Source organism: Aristolochia californica, unplaced genomic scaffold, assembly GCF_029961685.1.
Source record: "Aristolochia californica isolate CCGP_79_NKW_82.1479 unplaced genomic scaffold, dmAriCali1.0.hap1 SCAF_4, whole genome shotgun sequence".
NCBI lineage: Eukaryota > Viridiplantae > Streptophyta > Magnoliopsida > Piperales > Aristolochiaceae > Aristolochia > Aristolochia californica.
This window is the reverse complement of record NW_027182103.1, coordinates 43,960,878-43,981,529: the sequence shown is the minus strand read 5'-3', so window position 1 is coordinate 43,981,529 and position 20,652 is coordinate 43,960,878. Positions and strand designations below refer to the sequence as shown.

Here is a 20,652-nt window from a genome sequence, read left to right as displayed (position 1 = left end):
AAAGAATTTAGTAATAACCTAGTTAGTCAATAGTATGGAATCCAAATTTAGTGATCAGATTTTGAGTTGCATTACTGCTAAGGCAATGTGGACTATATTGGCTTCCATTTTGTCTCAATAAAGTAATTTGTCAAGGATTTATGAGTTATATATGAAGTTATTTAATATGAAGCGTAGAGGTAGATCAATGACAGATTATTTAACTAAGATGAGGGGAGTAATACAAGAGATTAATACATTTCATCATTTTACTATGAATGTTGAAGACATTCGTAAGAAAGAAAATCAGATTCAAGTAGACCGGTTTTTTTATGGTTTAGGTCATTAGTATGATGCTATTAAAGCCCAGTTATTGGTCAATGATGATGCAACCACTCTTGAGCAAACCTTTAACAGAGTTTTGCAAGCTGAAGGTGTAGTTGTAAATAAGAACGAGTCAGGTGGGGCCCTCTCAGAAGTAGTTGCTCTTAGCCTTCGATCTTCTACTGGTAAACTTGGGCAAGTTTCTTTCGATTTTGTGTATCTTCTAGAAATCTTTTTTCTCTTCTATTTTATCGCCAAATCACTTATTTTTCATGGTATTAAAACAAGTATTCATATGTAAATCTACACCTAAACTATCCACTTGTAGAGCCACAAAAGAGGGCTTGCATGTGAGGGGGAGTGTTAAATAATAGTCTCACATGGATTAATGAATACAAAAATCATGAGTTTATTAGCTGGGAAAGAAGTTTTCTAAGTTGGCTACTCATTTTGGAATGGGCTTTGGACCAACTTCACATAAAATATATAATAAATATATATTTTATATAAATTAATTATGGTTAATATCATATTTAATTACTAGTTTAAGAGTGAAAATTTAGATACTACAAAATAATAATTTGATTAATTATTTTTAATTATTTTATTCATATATATATTTAATTAATTTAAATAGTAATGATTTCATATTTAATTATTTATTAATGTATGACAATTTTTTTGTGAATATATTAATAAAAATTAAGTAAAAGTTAAATATATCAAAATAATTTATTAATAAAAGTTATCTCTACACTTTACTAACACAAAATTTTTATTTTTTTACAATATACTTTCTACTGTATATATGGCCATGTTGTGTAAGCAAAAATGAATTAACTTTTGACGGGGGAAAGTGGCCCAAAAACGTTAATCGGTAGCGAATGATAGTGAATTATGCACAGTTATTTCACTTTTACTCGTTCAACTGAAAAAACGAGGGAAAGTGAAATCCATCGACGAGTGAATTCACTTTCACTCGTCGTTTCACTCGACGGTCTTGGCTCTCGCTCTCCGCGCTCGCCGTCCATCTACCCGCCGTCGGTCGCCTCTCATCTTCTTGCTAACCCTTTCTCCGGTTCTCCTTTGCGTCCTCGTCCCTCTTCGGCTTCTCTTCCTCTCTGCAACCGTCTCTCTCCCTTTCTGCTTCAACCGTATCTTTTACCGCAGTCTCTCTTTTCTCTGTTTTCCCCAGCCATCGTATCTCGGTTTCTCTTGCCATCTCTTTCTCTCGCCGCCCCTCTCTCAGAACCTAACCCTAAATTTTTATCATTTCAACCTGGCCACCCCTCTCTCTAAACCTAATTTCTCTCATCTCATCCTGGTCGCTCGCTATTTTGAACTCTCAACCCTAATTATTTCTCAATTTCTCTAACGTAAACCCTAAATCTATCATTCCCACTCAAAATTCCTCTCAATTTCTGTGACCCGAAATTCAAAAAGCTCTCACATCTCACCAAAGGTATTGAACTCTAGCCCTAACTTTGAATTTTTAAAAATTTTGTGATTTTTTTAATTTTTGCAAATTCTAGGGTTTCCTCTTTAATTGTTCAATACTATATTTTTGTAATTTATTTGTTTAGGATTGATATTAAATGTTTAGTTTAATAAATTCTGTTAATAATGAATTAATAAATTTATTGAAATTGGATTGATAACGAATTAATTTCTGTAATAAATTTTGTGTTATTTCATTGAGTTGATGGTATTGAATCAATTTTTTTTTAAATTGAAATTGATATAGAATATCTGTATTTTTAAAAAATTTGTATTAATTTAATTGCTGTTATGATTTAATATCTGTATTTAATTGTATTAGTTGATTTAATATAATTTAATTCATGTTAATTATTGATTTGTTGAATTTAATTTCTGTTAATTTAATTTAATTGCACTATTAATTTCTGTTAATTGATGACTTGATTGATAACAAATACATAAATAATCTCATTATCCTCCTTTCTATTTTTAAATAACTGTGAGACTTTTCATCCTTTTCATGGAGAATAATTGGAATTAGTTATATCACTTACATTTTCTTTTGTATAACTATGTCAGTTAAACTGTCATTTGTCTCTTCTTGTGATTTAGATGAAATCAGAAACCCAAAGTAAATTCACAAGCATCTCTCTGTTTCTTGCAGAGTATATCCATACCAGTATATCCTTTCACATTCCATTCTTGATAACAAATTCCTTCCTACCATATTTGACTATTCATTTCTATTAATTCATTAACCTGTCACAATAAGAATGACTACTGTATGAGAGAAGAGGGACATTAAGGCACTGTTACAGGCCTGTGGAAAATCTAGCAAGCGTAGACAAACTTTTGTTAAAATGAAAAGAATCACTTCAAACCAGCTCTGAAAATTCCTTAGCATTTCCATTATCCAGACACCAAAAAACAGAACAAACCAGTTACCAGGGAAAAGGATCTTTTTGATATTCTTAAGGAAAAAAAATTCCATTTTCTCTACTACTGCCAGATTTTCCAAAAGGATGGGAAGTTCTTCACTACTTAAAGAATTTGTCTCTTGAATTCTGAAAACAATATTCTCACTTTTTTGAAGGAAAAGTAGCTGTATTATGATCCTCCATGAACCTGAAAGAATGATATATATTGGGGTTAGGAAAATCACACTATTTGAAATAACCAAATGTGAAAATGAAAAAGGAAAAACTAGTATGAGTATCTCACTCATGCTAGTAAGTGTATAATTTAGAATACTTCATACTCCTTGACCAGTTGTTTCTCCTCCCAGTTTTGGAGATTTTCCAAGTTGACCTGAAGGGAAATATAGTACTCATAAACCAGTGTAATCATGTGATTTTGCTGCTAGTACCATCCACTCATAAACAGACTACATTTGATCGCTTATACTTCATGTACTTGATTGAAACAAAAACAAGAGTTCTTAGCCGCTGAACAGAGAAAGAGAAATTATTTTTTAATTTTTACTATATGCTGATATTGTTTTAAATCAGTGTGCAATTGAGTCTACATAGATTTTACCCTGATTCAATAAAACCCAATTATTTCAAAGTTAATCAGTCCGTATTTATAACATTCAATTAAAAAGCAATTTAAAAATCAAAGATCTTTCTTTGGCTTTTTTCTTCTTCTTTGTTTTCTAATTGCATTCATAAACGTGAGCAGGCGCCACCACAGCACGAAAATGGAGCTCTAAAGCACTCCTTTTACACATTAGAATCCTCGCTTCTCCCCAACGACGGTCCTCAGCAATGAATAAGTGTATGAATACTATTGTCACTGTGTAGTGGAAATCTGGAATATCCGGAAGTGGCGGCATTTAACTTTATGAAGCCAGAGCCTCTCACATTTGAAGTTTGAGCCTTTTATCCCGTCCTGGATTATAGCGTAATACAATGTTTTCAGAATTAACCAACATAGCTCTCCTCCCCATCGCACAACAATATGCATCTTTACTGGAGAGAAGCATCACAACCAGAAATCTCAATCTTGGAAAGCTTCTTCATTGTCTTCTAATCAAAACTGCACTTGATCAAAATATTTTCCTCATGAACCGTTTAATTTATATGTACTCCATCATTGACTCCTTACAGAGCGCTGAGAACGCATTTGATGACTTACCCACCAAAAACATGCATACCTACAACACGATTTTGTCAACCTATGCCAAGTATGGTCTTTTCGATAATGCTCTTCACATGTTTGACAAGATGTACCAGCCCAACATGGTCTCCTATAATTTGATGATATCAGGCCTCACCCATCACGGATTCCACAAGCAAGCGATTTCATTTTTTTGTAGGATGCAGCAAGAATTTGATCACCCATCAATGGACAAGTTCACACTTGTCGCTGTTTCCAGTGCATGTGCAAATATTGGGGCTCTTCACTTAATTCGTCAATTCCACAGCATGGTAATAGTTACTGGCCTTGAAGTTAATTCCATTATGTACAATGGGTTGATTGATGCCTATGGGAAGAGTGGAGACGTTAATGCAGCCCGTTCCCTTTTTTATCAAATGCCTGCACGGGACATGTTCTCATGGACTTCGTTACTAGTGGGTTACACATGGGCCAACAGATTGGAGGAAGCATGCGAAATCTTTTACCAGATGCCAGAACGAAATGCTATTTCATGGACAGCTCTCATTAGTGGGTATGTACAAAATGGCCATGGGAACAAGGCTATAGATCTCTTCAGACAAATGCAAGAAGAAAAGATTCCAGGGAATGATTTCACATATGTCAGTCTTCTAAATGCTTGTGCAATTCTAGCACTTAATGAGTGTGGAAAACAGGTTCACACACAAATTGTAAGAAATTGCACTGGAAGTGGGTCCTTCAACATCTTCATATACAATGCTCTGATCAACATGTATACAAAATGTGGAGGGATGAAATCAGCTTATGCATTATTCCAGGAAATGCCAAAACGAGACATAGTCTCTTGGAACTCATTAGTTACTGGCTTTGCCCAAAATGGTGATGCTAAGCAATCTATTGCCCTTTTTGAGAGAATGATAGAAGAAGACATTAGACCAAACCATGTAACTTTTCTAGGTGTATTATCTGCATGTAGCCATAGTGGTCTTGTATCTGAAGGGTATCAGTTGTTGCACTCTATGGAGGCAAAATATGATGTATGCCCAAGTCCAGAGCATTATGCAATTGTAATTGATGCTCTTGGGAGAAAAAATCAATTCAGTGAAGCATTAGAGTTGATGGAAAGAGCGGATTGTGGTTCCCATAAAATTGGGATGTGGGGTGCACTGTTAGGTGCTTGCCGTATACATGGAGTGTTAGATCAAGCAGTAAGGGCTGCGGAGGCACTCTTTCATAAGGAGCCCTCAAATGGTGCAAGATATGTGATGCTATCAAATATTTATGCAGCTGCTGGTAGATGGGAAGATGCACGAAGAATAAGAGCAGTCATGAAAGAGAAAGGGTTGAGGAAAGAACCAGCACAAAGTTGGATTGAGGTGAGGAATAGTCAACATGGATTTGTAACAGAAGACAAATCTCATGAACACTCAAAAGACATATATGATATATTAGCCAAACTGACTTTTCAAATAAAGGAAGCAGAATACTTACCCAATAATGCTCTGTTTATTGCTCCAGATGAAGAGGGAGCAATGTTTTCTTTTATTGGTGGATAAATTCTGTACATTATGACTGAAAAATTGCAGGAATTTTGAATAAATTTGGACTGCAAACAGAAACAAACATAAATTTGTTAGCATATGTCAGAGAATTCAAAATGGATTATGAAATTGCAAAGTCATTAATGACTTTAGCATAATTAAATATATTCCATATTTTGTGAAAAAGCAGTTTTGATTATGTCCAGTGTCATGTAAAACTCTTCTGTGTTCTTTGCTGTTAGAGGTTCAGATTAACTTCCCAAAAAAATTTAAGTTGATGGCTGCATAACTGATGTATTCCTGGCTAATATTGTCCAACAACTGAACCAGCTGCAACCCGGACTCTTTTCTATTCTCCATTCTTCCATCATCTTTCTAACTTGTGCTGATATCTCCCACGCCCTATGAGCTGCATATATGTCGGATGATTGAGCATATGCAGCTGAATTTTCAGGGTCAAGCTCCATAATCTGATCCACCACTTTCTTCGCATGAGACTGATCTCTACTAGTTTCACACCCTCTTAAAACTGGAGGCTACATGCTCTGCATTTAATTGCATTGTTCCTATGAAGTCCATTACTTCTTCTATGTGGTCTCCCCTGGCCAATAGATTGATCATGCAAGAATATTGCTCAACCTTTGGTTCCACAGTTATGATAGATCCCCGGAGTTGAAGCCACTTGGGAGGATTTCGAGGCAATGAGGCTCCAGTTTCTTGTTTTTCACCTTGAGGACAAGGTAAAAGTTTGGGCGGGGGGTAATGATAGACCCCAAATTAGAGGGTGATTAATGGGTCAGGGGCATTTTGGGAATTCAATTAATGAGTCAGGGGCATTTTGGGAATTTAATTAATGGGTCAGGAGTATTTTGGGAATTTAATAATGTTAAGTGTTTTCGGGAGGGAACTTTGGGGGGGGGGGGGGACGAAGGGAGAAGGGGTATCGTCGTTTTGAGTATTCAGAGGAGCGTAGCTCAGGGAGAGTACTAGTCTCTCGAATACCAGGGTTATTGGTGACTATTTTCTGCTAGTCTTACATCGATTTCGACAGAGGAGTTTCCGTTTCTTGTCGTGGGTCGTATCTATCGGGAAGTATTCATGTCGATTTGGGTGATTTCAGCAAGGAAGGGAAGGTTCGTCGTTCCTTCTTTTATTTTGTTTTGTTTGAGACTCTTTATTTCTATTTTGGGGTATATCAAATTATTCTATGAAACCATCTGTAGTCTTCACCAACCAAGCCACAGTGGCCACAAGCTGACAAAATGTGCTATAAATAAAATATCATTAGGAGCCACATTCCGCGGCCTCGCTTCTTCGGGCAACAATAGCAGAGAGTATTTCCCAGTCATCTGTCTCTCTCGTTAATCATGGTATTTTTGTTTCAGTTCTATTACTTTGCTTTCTGTTTGCCAAAAGCCTTCGTTTCACTTTTATTTCGTTCTAATATATCTTCCAATTGCAGTTATCAGAATTTCTATCTTATTTCTTAGACAAGCTGCTATGCACATTTCTTTGTTGTGACGATATTTCAGCGTTAAGAGAATAGTCTTAGCAATCTCAGAACTCAATAAGGTATTCAAAGTTCATTTCTATTTAATTGGTATTTGCAATCAATTAGCGGTCAGCTTGTGTTTTCCTATTGCTGTTTCTGTCAAGGCTTTATTTCTGTCATATTGCTGTTCCTGTCGAGGCTTTATTTCTGTGCTTCAATGAATTTGCATTGGAAAACATCTACAGAGGAATGTGTGATCCAGGCATATAAAATCCTCCTTTTCCATTGTGGAACTAGTCATTCATTACATGGCTTGTCTTCAGTTGATCAGTTCTATTCAGTGAGGCACTCATTTTGCCAACTAGAGAAACACTAATTTTTTAATCAAGAGGAAGAAGAACGGAATCTATCAATCTCTAACAGACTACCAGTCTTGGTTATTTTGTGGGAATGCCGTGGGATAGAGGCATTACTCATTAACTAAGATGCTATGGGTTTTTATCCACCATTATATCCTTCTGGATGTTGTTTTGCCTGACTAAGCTTGCTGAGAGGCCTCTTTTCATTCTTTGAGTTGTTTGTTTCTTATCTTTAGTCGTTTAAACCTCATTATATGGTTGTGCAATTTCAATTTCTGCTCTATATTAAACAAGCCCTTTCATGGCCGAAGCTTTACTGGAAGAATGGGTGTGATGTGTTTTCTATGTGATGGTATAAAGCACAGAACTCTGCTCTGAACGTTTTAAGGAGGGCAAAGATGAATTTCATTCCTGGTGGTTTTGACTTCAACGTCCCAGTATTCCATGTTTTCAATTTCGTTGCCGTTCTTATGAGATTTTTTGTGATGTTTATGTGAGTCAGCTAAAGCTGCCTCGCTGCCATCTGTCGTTCTATTGAACGTTTTCTGCCATCTAGAGTGCTGCAGGTTCTTCAATTCATTTGCCTTCTTCCTAACCACACGGTACCTTTTTAGCTCTTTCATGTTAGTAAGCAATTATTTATTAGCACAGATATGCCATCCAAATCTCTTGTAAAACTCGAATGGGAGCAACTGCCATCCATTCTTCTGTTAACTTGCAAGCAAACAAAGTCAAGTCTTTTTTATTATATCCAGTGTTTCTTCAGCCAATATGTGTCAGTTTGAGATTATTGAGTGTTGTTTCAGCATGAGACTGAACCAAACCTATTCTTGTAAGGACAACACTGATTGCATCCATGCATAATCATAAACCAGAACTCTTTGTGCTGATCTTTGTTTTGACCATAACTTGAGAATATAGCTTATAGCTGTTGCGCTTCTCTTCTACATGTCCTTTTATCAGCCAACAATCTATTCTCTCTTCAGTGCTCCATCTTTGTGTTATTTTCGTTCAAAAAGTCCTGTTTTTACAATTTGTGTTATCGTTTTCTGTAATTTTAATTTAATATTTTGCAATTTATCTACAATGTAAAATGGATGCAGAGCTGCTGTTGTTACCTTAAAGAAATTGGGGACAACTTTTATTTTTCTGCAATTTCTTTTCAATGGTTGTTCTAAAGTCCTTTGTGCAGAATTTGATCTTTTAGACTCTGCTTTTAATGTATGATGGTGTTTTTTCTTTCAGGTAGTCAACCTTCAATTTGACAAGTTATTGGCTATGATTTATAACTCGTAAGTTGGAGATTTCTTTTATTGTTTTATTTATTGACTCCTTCAATGTATGACGGTGATGTTAAATTTATGTAGCGAGAAGAATTGGGTTATAATTAATCCGCTTACATATTTTTTTGATTGTTGCTTTCTTTATATAGTTATTTATTTTGCACTTCATACAAGATCAATTTTTATTTTATCTGGAGTGCAGTGACGATGCAAGTTCCATGTGGTGGGAAGAATTAGGTTATGTGTAATATACTCACATGATTCTTTTGTTTCTTTCCCTTGTTTTGATGATGTACTGCATCTTTATGTGGTGATGTATTTTTGCACTTATATAAGCAATTTTTTATTTTTATCTAATACTGATATAAACTTTCATGTGGCGAGGAGAATTGTGTTTGCTAAATCCGCCATATGATTTTTTTAATAAGTTTTTAAACTCTTTTTAGTACTTAGGTTTACTAGTTTTACCCCTTTTTTCTACTTGATGCAGTTAGGGCAGCAATAGCAGAAGACTATTTCCAGTTGTCTGCCCCTCTCGTATATAACAGTACTCTAGTTTACAATTCTATTTCTTTTGTTGAAAGCTTCGATTTCACTTTTATGTTGTTCTGATTAATTTTCCGTTTGCAGATAACAGTATTTCCATCATGTTTCTCAGACGAGCTGCTATGCACATCTCTCCGCTGTCACGATATTTCAGCGACAAGACAATAAACTTAGCAATCTCGGAACTCAATAAGGTATTCAAAGTTCATTTCTATTTAATTAGTATATGCAATCCATTGGTGGTCAGCTAGTGTTTTTGTATTGCTGTTTCCGTCGTCGTTGAGGCTTTAGCACGGTGCTTCAATGAATTTGCGATGGAAAGAGTCTACGGTAGTGTGATCTATGCATAAAAAAGTCTCCTTTTTCCATCGTGGAACTAGTCAATTTCATGGCTTGTCTTCGGTTGATCGTTTCTATTCATTGAGGCACTCATTTTGCCAACTACAGAAGCACTAATTCTTTTATCAGGAAAAAGAAGAACATAATATATCAATCTCTAACAGACACTTCACTATTTGCATATGCCGGCTGTATTCTCCTTGATTAGCCAGTATCTGCAGATTTCAGAATCCAATTATAGTACTTAGGCCTCTTAGATCATTCGCACCATGTGATCATTCCCGTTAATAAACATGAATGCTTTGAAGTTAAATAAATTTTATTTCCAAAATCCAGGAAATGGAGTCAATCTTTGGCGAGCCTCCATCTTCTGTGGATGGCTTTGGCAGCTCTTCTGTTCAGGAATCTGGATCCTCCCCCTTGGAATCCGAAAAACCTGGACAGGTTCTGACTCATGTAGATACCACAGGTAGGGCCCAGATGGTGGATGTCTCCAACAAGGAGAATACCAAGCGCATTGCAGTTGCAGATTGCAGAGTTATTTTAGGCGAAAAGACTTTCAATCTGGTAGCTGCAAACCTGATAGGCAAAGGAGACGTCCTTAATGTTGCGAAGATTGCAGGAATTGCTGGAGCAAAGCAGACCAGTAACCTTATTCCTCTGTGCCACAACATTAGTCTTACACATGTAAGGGTCGATCTGACATTGAATGAGAAAGATTACAGCATCGTGATTGAAGGAGAGGCTGCAACAACGGGCAAGACAGGGGTAGAGATGGAAGCGTTGACTGCAGTGACTGTAGCAGGGCTTACCATCTATGACATGTGTAAGGCTACATCAAAGGATATTCAGATTACCGATGTTTCTCTCAGGTACAAGAGCGGGGGTAAGAGTGGCGAATGGAACAGAGAGAAGTAGCTTTAGCTGGAGTCTTTGAATTTGCTTTGGAAGATGGTAAGGGATAAAAGTGCAAAATTTCTATTGAATTGGTATTCGCAATCCATTAGTGGTCGCTTGTGTTTTCGTATTGCTGTTTCCGTCGAGGCTGTATTTGTGTGCTTCAATGAATATCCCATGGAGAAAATCTACACAGGAATGTGTATGTGATCCATGCGGAAAAAATCTTCCTTTTCCATTGTGGAACTAGTAAATTACATGGTTAGTTCCAGTGAGGCACTCATTTGCCAACTACAGAAGCACTAATTCTTCCATCAAGAGGAAGAACAAAATTTATGAATCTCGAACAGACACTTCACTATTTGCATTTGAAATACCTGCATAATAGTCTGTTAGGAAACAGACTATTAAGGGATTCTGAACAGCTCAAAATTTCATCATTAAGAACTCAACATGCATTACATATTGTGTAATCCAGCACATAGCCTGACCATACTTAAAAAAAAAAAAAATGTAAATAAACAACAAAATTTGGATCATCAACTGTACAAAAAGATGATGATCGTCATCATACTACTACTCATCAATATCATAAGCCAACCACTGCTTGTTTTGCTCCTACCAGACTCACGGGCTTTAAATGATTTCAGGACCTGATCAGAAGCTAATTTTACAAGAGCAAAACAGGCAACAAAAAAATTAACTACAATTATCAAAATCTCTTTATCTCTCATACTTGCTTGGTCCCTTAGAACATTCTCAAGACTTGACCTGCAGTCATATCCAAAGCAAGTTAACAAGCATAAGAAATCTGAAGGGAATCAGAAACCAAAATTGAAATTTATGACAGATTAAGTGACATGAATGGCTGTGTGATCAGTAGTGACAGTTTCCATGGAAATTTATCTGTTATAAGTTATAAGATAGAGAAATACTTTGTGCAGATAAAAATGAAATGCATTCTTGCCTGAGGACATTATTTTCTGTGACTAACATATCCATTTGAGATGAGATGCTTGATTTCCAGGTCTGTAGGTTACCAATACCATTGTGCTGAAACAAAAGAAGCATAGTTATCATAATGATTATCCATGACTTATCTATCAGTTTTTAAATATAATCGATTAAAAATAAAAGAAGTTTCAAATGGCTCATAATGAAAGGTGAGATAAACAGACAATAACTTCCTTCCAGTCCAGGAGATCCTTGACTTCTTTCTTTGTTAGTTCCAAAACTAAGGCACTTTGTGAAAGCTCCTTCTCGATATCTGGAATTGCACTGTTGTGTCTCTTGTTTGCTTCTTTAATGTATTCCTCAAGCACAGAGAGACTTATCTCTAACTGTCTCACTTTCTGCATCAAAATCTTCAAAACTGTGTCACTCGGTACTCTTCCATTAGTTTGTTGCCGGGCTTCTTTGACAGGATCAGGCACACTATTAGCAGCTACTTCACTCTTCACATGTGGAATATCAAACTTGAGCCCTTCATTGACATCATTCCTCGTTGAAGGTGGATCCATCTTGTGAAGGCCTTGAACAGTTTCCAGATTCTCATCTAAAGTTGAGGTAGGTTTTGAAATACCTGGTGTTACAGAATTGGATTTCAAAGGATGATCTGAACCTTGTTCATCCGTAACCACCATCAGATCTTCTAGCATCCTCTCAATTGCATCTACTCCATAAACTTCTATAAAACTCAATGTACAATAAAACTCAGAGCCATAATGACTACGTAAATTTAGTCTCAAGTACCTAACCCACTTAGGCTCTTTCAGTGTAAATGTTTGTGCATGCTTCACATTCTCTGCCACAAAATTTCCAAGTGAAGTCCAAACCTCTGTTGGATAAGACAAACTGCCTAGTAATTCAAGATCCTTAAAATTGGATGAGTAATGTTCTAAATTTGCAATTTTTACTGCATCTACCAGTGTCTCTTCTGAAAGCTCAATCACTACAAACTTCCCATCAGCTGAGCATGGATTCCTAAGGTACTTATCTTCGTCTCTCCCCAGAATGTTACTCGCTCCTTTAGCTTCTTTGTTATAGGCCACAGCTTTAGCTCCTTTTGATGCCGCAGCGTAGTTATATATAGAGCCTTCAGGTTCAACTCTGTGGGTAATGTTCCCGAGTGCACACTCTGTATTTTTGCCTTTTCCTTGCAAGGTTTTGTTTCGGAACTCCTCTAGACCAAGGTAGGCAGGGTGAGCAGATCTCTCATTCTTTTGTTCTTTAGAGATTTTGAGTTCTTCTTCTGTTTGTGGCTCTAATTGGCATGCCGAGACTCTACCTTTGCCTAGGATCTCTCCAAACACCTCTTTCAACCCAGAACTTTTGGGACATGAAGACAGAGAATCGGCAGGCTTACAACCATGAACTTGACAATTGCTCAAGTTAACAACTGAACTAAAATCTAAGAACAAAGTCTTCTGGTGGTTGTTGTTACTGCCATCATTCATAAATGCTTCTGTACAATAACAAAATGAAAATTTCAAATAAGATCATGCGGAAGCAGAAATAAAAGAGAGATAAACTAGAGAATAGATTTTTCACGAGGATTACTTTTGCAACGGATAAAATGATTGTGTGAGGATGTTGCAAATGAACCAGAAGATCTTATTTGGATGATCTTCCAGTTGAGTAGATAGGGTTCATAAGAAACAACTAGTTTATTAAACTGACAATGATAAACAAGACCATATCCCATTAAATATATGAAAGAAAAAAAAAAAAAACTGATTAAGAATCTATTCGTGCTACTTTAAGCTCTGGTATAATAGAACGGCATTGTATGTAAACAAGGAAACAGAAGAGGAAAATATCCATCGGTGTAGTCTGAACAACAGTTCAGAAAAATCCGTGAACCATCACATCAGAAAATGAACTCTTGACACTCGGAAAGAGTAGGGGATACAGATAACAAATTACCTTTAGTCCCAAGTCCTAGGCGCGAGTAAAATAGGAAGACGAGACACCAGAGAGAAACAATCAGAGACAAAGAGAGTTCGTAGAAGCTCTTTTTGTTAACCTTTTCGGATGTATTTCCAGGTTCCCTCATCTCTCCCTCATCTCTCCCTCATCAACATCGCCTTCGTCTGCTCACCTTCCTTGTTAATCCTTGGTTCTTCTCTACGAACAGAAAAGAAACAACGGGATTTCGTCGAGAATTTTCAAAGATTTCGAAGGGGCGAGGACGACGGAGCAGAGCACTCGTCTCTGTGTTTTGAGTCTTTCCTTCTCCTTCTCTTACGTTATTCACCGGGAAATTCTTCCCCCCAGCGAAGAGGAGTGAATTGCGGAGTTTACATCGGACCATCCCCTCGGCCGTGTAAATTAGTTGACTGTTTAACGTTGGGTTTGTCACCGTTACACTTCCACGTTGGCTATAAGTGAGTGTGACATGACACCTTTCATCTTAATGAAGGTTGTAGTGCGATTATATTCATTTATAAATAATTAATATATAAAATTCAAATAAATCTATCTAAAAGAAGAAATTTACGAATTCAAAAAGATCCACATTTTGCTGCATGGATTTTGAAGACCTGCCTAAATGGCAAAAAAATAGTCTTTTTTTTTTTAATAAAAATTCTTGTTAATTAGTTTGTATGTTTATAAAAATAAAATAAATGATTAAATATGTAAATAAATAAAATATTTTTTATTAATTTATTAATTTTAAAAATTAATAACTTGTTTTCTGTGTTTAAGTATCCATATAAAGTTTAAAAAATAATTAAAAAATATATATTTATAATAAAACTCAATAATATAATTTAAAATAGAATATTTATTTGATCCGGATTAAGTTATCGAATGTTTAATCAAGATTAGATCCAGTTAATACCCAGATCCGTAATCCGAATCTATTGAAAGCCCTAGTGAAAGTGGGACGAGGTGGTTATTTGGGCTTGGTCTGTAAATCAATTTAATGGGCTGGTTTCAATGCCCAACATTTTACTTCGGTGGTCACTTTAATTTGGAAGGACGTGGCCTACCCTAAAAAAAACCCAACGTTCCTTCCAATTTGTTTCTCCCAATTTACATTTAAAATAACTTAGAACATGTTAGTAAGTGAAAGTGAATTACCCAAGTCTTTTACTTTCATTTGTCACTACTCTCTCCTTCTACCTTCTCAGTTCACTCTCTATATTTTTTTATTGAGAATATTAACACAAAAATAATTCACCTTTTGAATCCCGTGAAAGACGGTCAATAATGGGCGGGGTAGATGTCAGAGTAATTCCGTCCACTCTTATAGGTGGTAGTTTTCTATACCTAACAGATCTGTCTATTGGGTGTATTGGCTAGCCGCTATCAATAATTCCCTTTTAGAATCCCTTATTTTCTTTGGTTGTAATGTAAATTTATGGATATAAAAAACGATAATACTTAAATAAATAAATAATTAAATTAAAATCTAACACCAGATCAAACTTTCTGTATTAGGAGTCCATCCTCCTAATTAGAGTTGTAAATCCCAGTTCTGACCTGGACTGAATCCGATTTGGAGCCAACATTGGATGCCCTCAGTGGACTACAATTTCGAGTCAGAAAACCAACGTTTATAAAAAGGAAGAAAATGTAAAAGACGCAAAAGCGCGTGCCCTTGGACTCACCCGACCGACAGAGGGGTCCCAAGCATCACGAGTGTTTTTTAATCTTTTATTCCGGAGGTGTTTGACTGTTCATTACTCGTGCTCCCGCCACCGTATCTCGCCGGATATTCTGGCACAACGACAGGAGTCCACCCGCCTGATCGCACTTTTGTCCTCTCAGAGCCCACATCGAATAGTAAAAATATTAGAAATCTTCTCTGATCAGCTTTAAATTATTATTATAATTAATTATTAATTGTCTCACAGCCTTCTTACAATTTTTCTAGTGAAAATTTATTATTAATAAAAATAATTTTTTATTATTTTCTAAAAACCCAGACAAATGCAATTAGAATTCAGATTCTCCAATTGTCTTCGTTCAAAGGTTCGTTTATTTTTCTATTGATTTTCGACCAAATTATCACAATAATTTTGTAAACGTGGTCAGAGTCGGGTTACATTACATACAAATATGCCTGATAATTCCAAGCTAAACAACGTACAGCCGCGACTCCGGCAAACATATTCACCATTAAAACCTCGCCCAGTTTTTTTTTTTTTTTTCTTTCTTTTATCAGAAAAAACGGAAAAACCTCTTTTCTCGCCGAGCCGAAAATCACGTGCCATAAACCCCACGATCACGTGCACCCTCGCGGCGCAAATCCGACTCTGGATCCCACCCCGTCGAACACCACGCGGAAGCCCTGTTGCTGGATGTTCCCGACGATCGAAACCATACCGGATGTCGGAGCAAAGGCGAAGCAAAAGACGCCGTGAGAGTCCACCGGAATCAAATAGTTCGCCGCCGGTAGCGATAAGTCGGTAACGTTCGCGAAATGCAGCACCACCGTCGGCACCTTCACCTCTGTCATTCCAGCTAGGTTATAGCAGGTGTCAAACAGCGCGAACCCGTTCGTTCGCTTCAGGTCGGCCGCGCCGGCGCGGAACGCATCGCGAAGCGCCTCATACTGCGCCTTGAAAAGTCGGGTCACCGACGTCCCTGAGTCCACGATGACCCCGCCATAGCCGTTCGCGTCTACTCGGAAGTTCGATTCCGAGATACCCTTGACGCGAGTGCCGCCGATGGAGATTCCAACCAGTCCCACGTAGTAGAATGTGTCCAGCTTGGGGTTTTGAAGCATCGGGGTGAAAACGGCGGATCTTGGGATGGCAGACGGGCCGAAAATGACTGACGATGTGGCGGCTCGTGAACTAGACGAGGTCCGGTCGACGAGGCAGTAGGAGAATTTCCCGCCGTAACGCCGGCCGGCCTGGGAGGGGAAAGACAGTTTACCTCTGCCAAGACCGAGCAAACCGGCAGCACCGGCGAAGAGACCCTCGTTGTCGTGACCGCAGCCTAGCGCCACTCTTGGCAATTTGGCGCCCCGAAATGTCAGTGTTTCGGTTGAAAAATCCCCAAGGGTGAAGGATCCATCGCCATAGGACACCTGATAGAGGCAAGTCTTGCCACGGCCACAGCCTGAGACGTCAAGCTTCCGGCAGATCGGCGATTGGCAGGAGAGTGCTGCGTATGACTTAGACTTCGAGGGGTCGAAGATGGGATCGGATTGGGTGTAGCACTGGCGGCAGGGAGCGCACTGCAGCCAAACGACGTCACTTCCAGTATCTAGCACCAGGTAAGTGTTTCTCACAGGCGTACCGACTCCGATGCGTGTGAAATACTCTCCGCTGCCTTGAGACAGCCCGGAGACGATAGAGCTGCTAAAGTCCTTCGTTCCCACTCCTCTTTGAGCCCCTCGTCGGGCAACCTTCGAGGCAATGGCCTTGGCACGGAGGGAATCCCTTTTCAGTCGATGCTGGAACAGCTCTACCGCCGTCGCGTTAGACAGAGAGTCTCGGTGTTCCAACCGGAGGTAAAGAGACGTTCCCTGCTTCTCACCCTTTTCTGTCTCAGTCTCACTTAGGGTTTCTGAGTAGCTCCAGGAGAGATCCGGCTCGTGACGAGGCGGTTTCATCAGCGGCTCCAAAACCAGAGTCTGGTACTGGAGCGATTCATAACCAGAGAACGAAATACATAATAGGAAGAAGAACAATGGAGATAAACGGGTGAGCTTTTGCACCTCCATGGAGCTCAAACGAGAGAGAGCGACGGGTCTCTAACGGGCTCTAACGGAACTACAGAGTGGACGATTTATATAATAGAGAAGACGAGATGAAAGTGGTTTTTTATGTAAATGCAAGGGCGGGTTTTGACATGGGAAAGTGGTTTGCCGGTTGGCCTGTGGAAGTGATAAATAACCTCTCCTCTTTTCAACTTTTATCAGAGGAAAGGGATGGTGGAGATAGCATTGAAATGACTGAAATACCCTTATAATGTACAGAAAGGACAATGGCTCAGAAGTCAGAAGTTTGTTTGTTTTAAGTGATTATTAAAAGGCACTCGCTTTATTGGCTCGGATCTCGGGGACTTCAATCTGTTCCAGTGGCAGCTTCTGTAATTTATCCGAAATTAAGTATAAAATCTGTGTCTGTTTTTTTAAATTGAACTCGACGACTAGAGATCAAATACTAAAACGAAATCCTGGCAGAAGACAATCCTGATCGTCATTTCTGCTTAGCGATTAGAGCCAAGTGGATCAACCTGCATCGTCCACGTATCTCATTAGCAGAAAGGCAATTAGATTTTATTCATTTACCTGATTATATGTTGTTTACATGGGCCAAATTAGATTTACGCTAGATGGTGCTCAGCGGGACCCACGCGGCATCTCCTCGAACTTGCAGTCATCGGGCCTTTATCCGATCTTCTGCTTTCCAGCCTCCGATCGGCAGCTTGGCTTTTTTGCTCTCGCTTTTACGAACGTGCAACGAACCGTTCCCGGACAAAAATGCCGCGGTCGATGGCCGAAGCTACCGTCACGCTTTGGACAGTAACGAGGCCCACCGTTCTTGTTCCATGATTGTCCAGGTTCTTCTAGCAGCACGCGTTTCTCCGTAAATATCTTCCTAACTTTTACTTCGAGTGCGTATTATCGCAGTTTTTGAAGATACTTTGAGATGCTGGCTGTAATGGATTCTGTGGAGTTATATCGCGTGGACCAATTGAAGCAGGAAAATGATCAAGTGGGATGAAAGTCAGAATCGTATTATTAAGTAACTTTGATTTTATTTTGCCAGTTTGCCTGCTTCAAGGCAGAGATGCCTTCGGCAGCAGACGCTTCAGTCTTGCGACCAGGAAAAGCTGCCAGATTTAAGGTGACTTTCTACCGAAACGAGACAACGGAAAGAAAGCAATGAGCATGGAGAGGAAATATGAAATTGGGAGTAGCTGCTTGTTACTTAGAATGGACCATCTTTTGCTTTTTTACAGTCGGGTGGTGAAGGTGCTTTCCGCGATTCCCCCTATAAAGGAGTCCTTCAGAATAATTGCACTCTCGAGTGCCGATACCGGAACTAGAGAAGCATGTCGTGTGAACGTAGCCAAAGAAAAGCAAAAAGCCGAAGCAGATGGGTGCTGCGTGGGCGTGATTATTAGAAAGAGAATTAAGCGAAGGACGCGATCACCCAGCAAATTTAGAACTTTAGAGACCGATTCGTGTGCTGCACGAAGGATTACTGCTACTTCGTGGAAAGGTCTGAGTGTGATTTCATGGTCTTCAGCTTGGCTTTCCCTGGACATCACAGTTTCCGTCAATATCCTTCTCCATTGCACTGATTCCCTAATATCTCATTTGCTAGGCAGCCTAAACGGAGGATCTTCGAAATCAACTGGGCATGAAGGACATACAGCACATGCATGCACATACTGATTCCACGAACCCAAGTACTGCTACTTCAATTGCTGAGAGTGTTAACTTAAGACAGAAGCCCACTCTGAAACCTCGGACTATATGGACAAGGAGTCATTTAATTCTCTGATAAATTTCGTCTGTGTCGACACATGTCCCTGCTTTTCTGCATTGTGTAGTTTCTCTCAATACTAGGTTTGATTTAAGTACTGCTGAAAAGGAAAACTGAGTACTAAAACAGCGTGTACTGATTTGTTGGATGAACGAATTAATTCGTTCACCCAACAAATTTAATCAGATTCCATTTTTATTCAGCAGTTGCGGTTTCAGTAGACAGTCTTCATTTCATTACTGTTTTAAGACTTGACTCACGCTTGGAGGAAAGTTTGTCATAGTTGAGGCTAAGTAATATGAAAAAATTCAGATTTGGGTGAAGGAAAGAGACAATTGAGAGAAAACAGACATAGGAGAATAAGGAATTTCTAAAGAGTCTGAAAGGCTTCTTTGGGAATTGTCCACGAATTCCTAAACTTTTTAAATAGGTGTTTTGAGTTATAAATTGTAAAAATATCTCTATACACTTAATAAACCTTAATCTCTTTATATAGACTCTAACTACACATCCTATGTACATAAAAATTTGGTCACTAATATAATTTAATATGTAAAACAAGATTACATAAAAAAATTAACCATTGGCGTGGTAAAATGACTAAAATACTTTTAGAGGGTAAAATTATCAAAATACTCCTGGATGTATTTTCTAACACTCTCCCTCAAGTTGGAGTATATATATCTAGGAGTCCCAACTTGTTGCAGATGATATAAATTTTTGCTTGCCAAGGGCCTTGGTAAAGACATCTCCCAACTAATATCCAGACCGAACAAACGGAGTCATTACCTCCTTTTTCATCACCGCATCTCGAATGAAGTATTAATCCACTTTTATATGTTTAATCCTCTCATGAAAAACTGAGTTACTTGCAATAAAGATCGCAACCTAATTATTACAAAACATGTTCCTCCTAGTTGAAACCCAACTCTCATGAGACTGACCTAACCCACATCAACTCGCTCACTAAGTGAGTCATCGTTCTATATTCAGCTTCTGCACTAGATCGAACTACCACATTCTACTTTTTACTCCACCAACACACCAAATTTTCTTCTAGGAAGACATAATATCCAGAGGTTGATTCTTTGTCCAGTTTGGACCCTGCATAGTCTGCATCAAAGAAAACCTCTATCATCAACTCGCTCACTGTGTGAGTCATCGCTCTTTATTACCGAACTACAATATTCTACTTTTTACTCCGTCAACACACTAAATTTTCTTCTAGGGAGACATAATATCCAAATGTTGATTCTTTGTCCAGTTTGGACCTTGCATAGTCTGCATCAGAGAAAACCTCTATCGTCATATGAATGTTACGTTTAAAGCAAAGATCTTTTCCTAGTGCTCATTTCAAATACCTTAAAATTCTTTGCACAACTTCTAAATATACTTTCCGAGGATGTTCCATCAACTGGCTCACTAAACTTATTGCAAAAGAAATGTCAGGTCTAGTAACTATTGCATAAATTAACTTTCCCACTAACTTCCAATACTGTGTTATGTCATTTAATTCATCATTATGCTCATCATGGAGATCATATCTCACTTCCATTGGGGTATTAGTTGGCTTGGCTCCCAACAAACCATATTTTGAAGCATATCTCTAACATACTTATGTTGTGTCCTCACAACACCTTCTTGACTTTTCACACTTCAATGCCTAGACAGTATTGTCCCAAGTCTTTAGTTTGAAAATGTGCAGACAAATGAGACTTGGTATCCTCTATACCAGAAATATCATTCCCATATAATATTATGTCATCTACATAAACCAAAAACACCATAATTCTAAAGGACCTCAATATTATAAACAAGGAGTAATCACAATGACTCCTC

At 38.2% G+C, this 20,652-nt stretch overlaps 4 protein-coding genes across 8 annotated transcripts; 2 read left to right on the top strand and 2 right to left on the bottom strand.

Moving 5' to 3' along the window:
- The first annotated feature begins 1,249 nt into the window (after window positions 1-1,249).
- LOC137963756 (cyclic pyranopterin monophosphate synthase, mitochondrial) lies at window positions 1,250-10,640 on the top strand. 5 transcript variants are annotated; one of them, XM_068810944.1, is made up of 5 exons: window positions 1,250-1,765; window positions 8,538-8,584; window positions 9,066-9,112; window positions 9,206-9,315; window positions 9,797-10,640. In XM_068810944.1, the coding sequence occupies exons 4-5, from the start codon at window positions 9,223-9,225 to the stop codon at window positions 10,376-10,378; spliced, it is 675 nt and encodes a 224-aa protein (XP_068667045.1). In that variant the 5' UTR covers window positions 1,250-1,765; window positions 8,538-8,584; window positions 9,066-9,112; window positions 9,206-9,222; the 3' UTR covers window positions 10,379-10,640. The 5 variants fall into 5 exon arrangements, with proteins under 5 accessions (XP_068667045.1, XP_068667049.1, XP_068667048.1 ...); XM_068810948.1 differs by having other exon boundaries at window positions 9,066-9,122; XM_068810947.1 differs by lacking the exon at window positions 9,066-9,112 and adding an exon at window positions 3,463-3,558.
- On the top strand, window positions 3,693-5,456 carry LOC137963413 (pentatricopeptide repeat-containing protein At2g22070-like). Its single transcript, XM_068810537.1, has one exon. The coding sequence runs from the start codon at window positions 3,693-3,695 to the stop codon at window positions 5,454-5,456; it is 1,764 nt and encodes a 587-aa protein (XP_068666638.1).
- Window positions 10,641-10,772: 132 nt separating the features above from the next.
- On the bottom strand, window positions 10,773-13,661 carry LOC137963579 (SUN domain-containing protein 5). The gene is made up of 4 exons (XM_068810708.1): window positions 13,283-13,661; window positions 11,536-12,821; window positions 11,325-11,410; window positions 10,773-11,128 (listed from the first exon to the last, which is right to left on the bottom strand). Exons 1-4 carry the CDS (start codon window positions 13,410-13,412, stop codon window positions 10,897-10,899), a joined length of 1,734 nt encoding a protein of 577 aa, XP_068666809.1. The 5' UTR covers window positions 13,413-13,661; the 3' UTR covers window positions 10,773-10,896.
- A 1,660-nt stretch (window positions 13,662-15,321) lies between these two features.
- LOC137962341 (aspartyl protease family protein 2) lies at window positions 15,322-17,210 on the bottom strand. Its single transcript, XM_068809152.1, has one exon. It carries the CDS (start codon window positions 17,037-17,039, stop codon window positions 15,591-15,593), a length of 1,449 nt encoding a protein of 482 aa, XP_068665253.1. The 5' UTR covers window positions 17,040-17,210; the 3' UTR covers window positions 15,322-15,590.
- Between the last annotated feature and the right edge of the window lie 3,442 nt (window positions 17,211-20,652).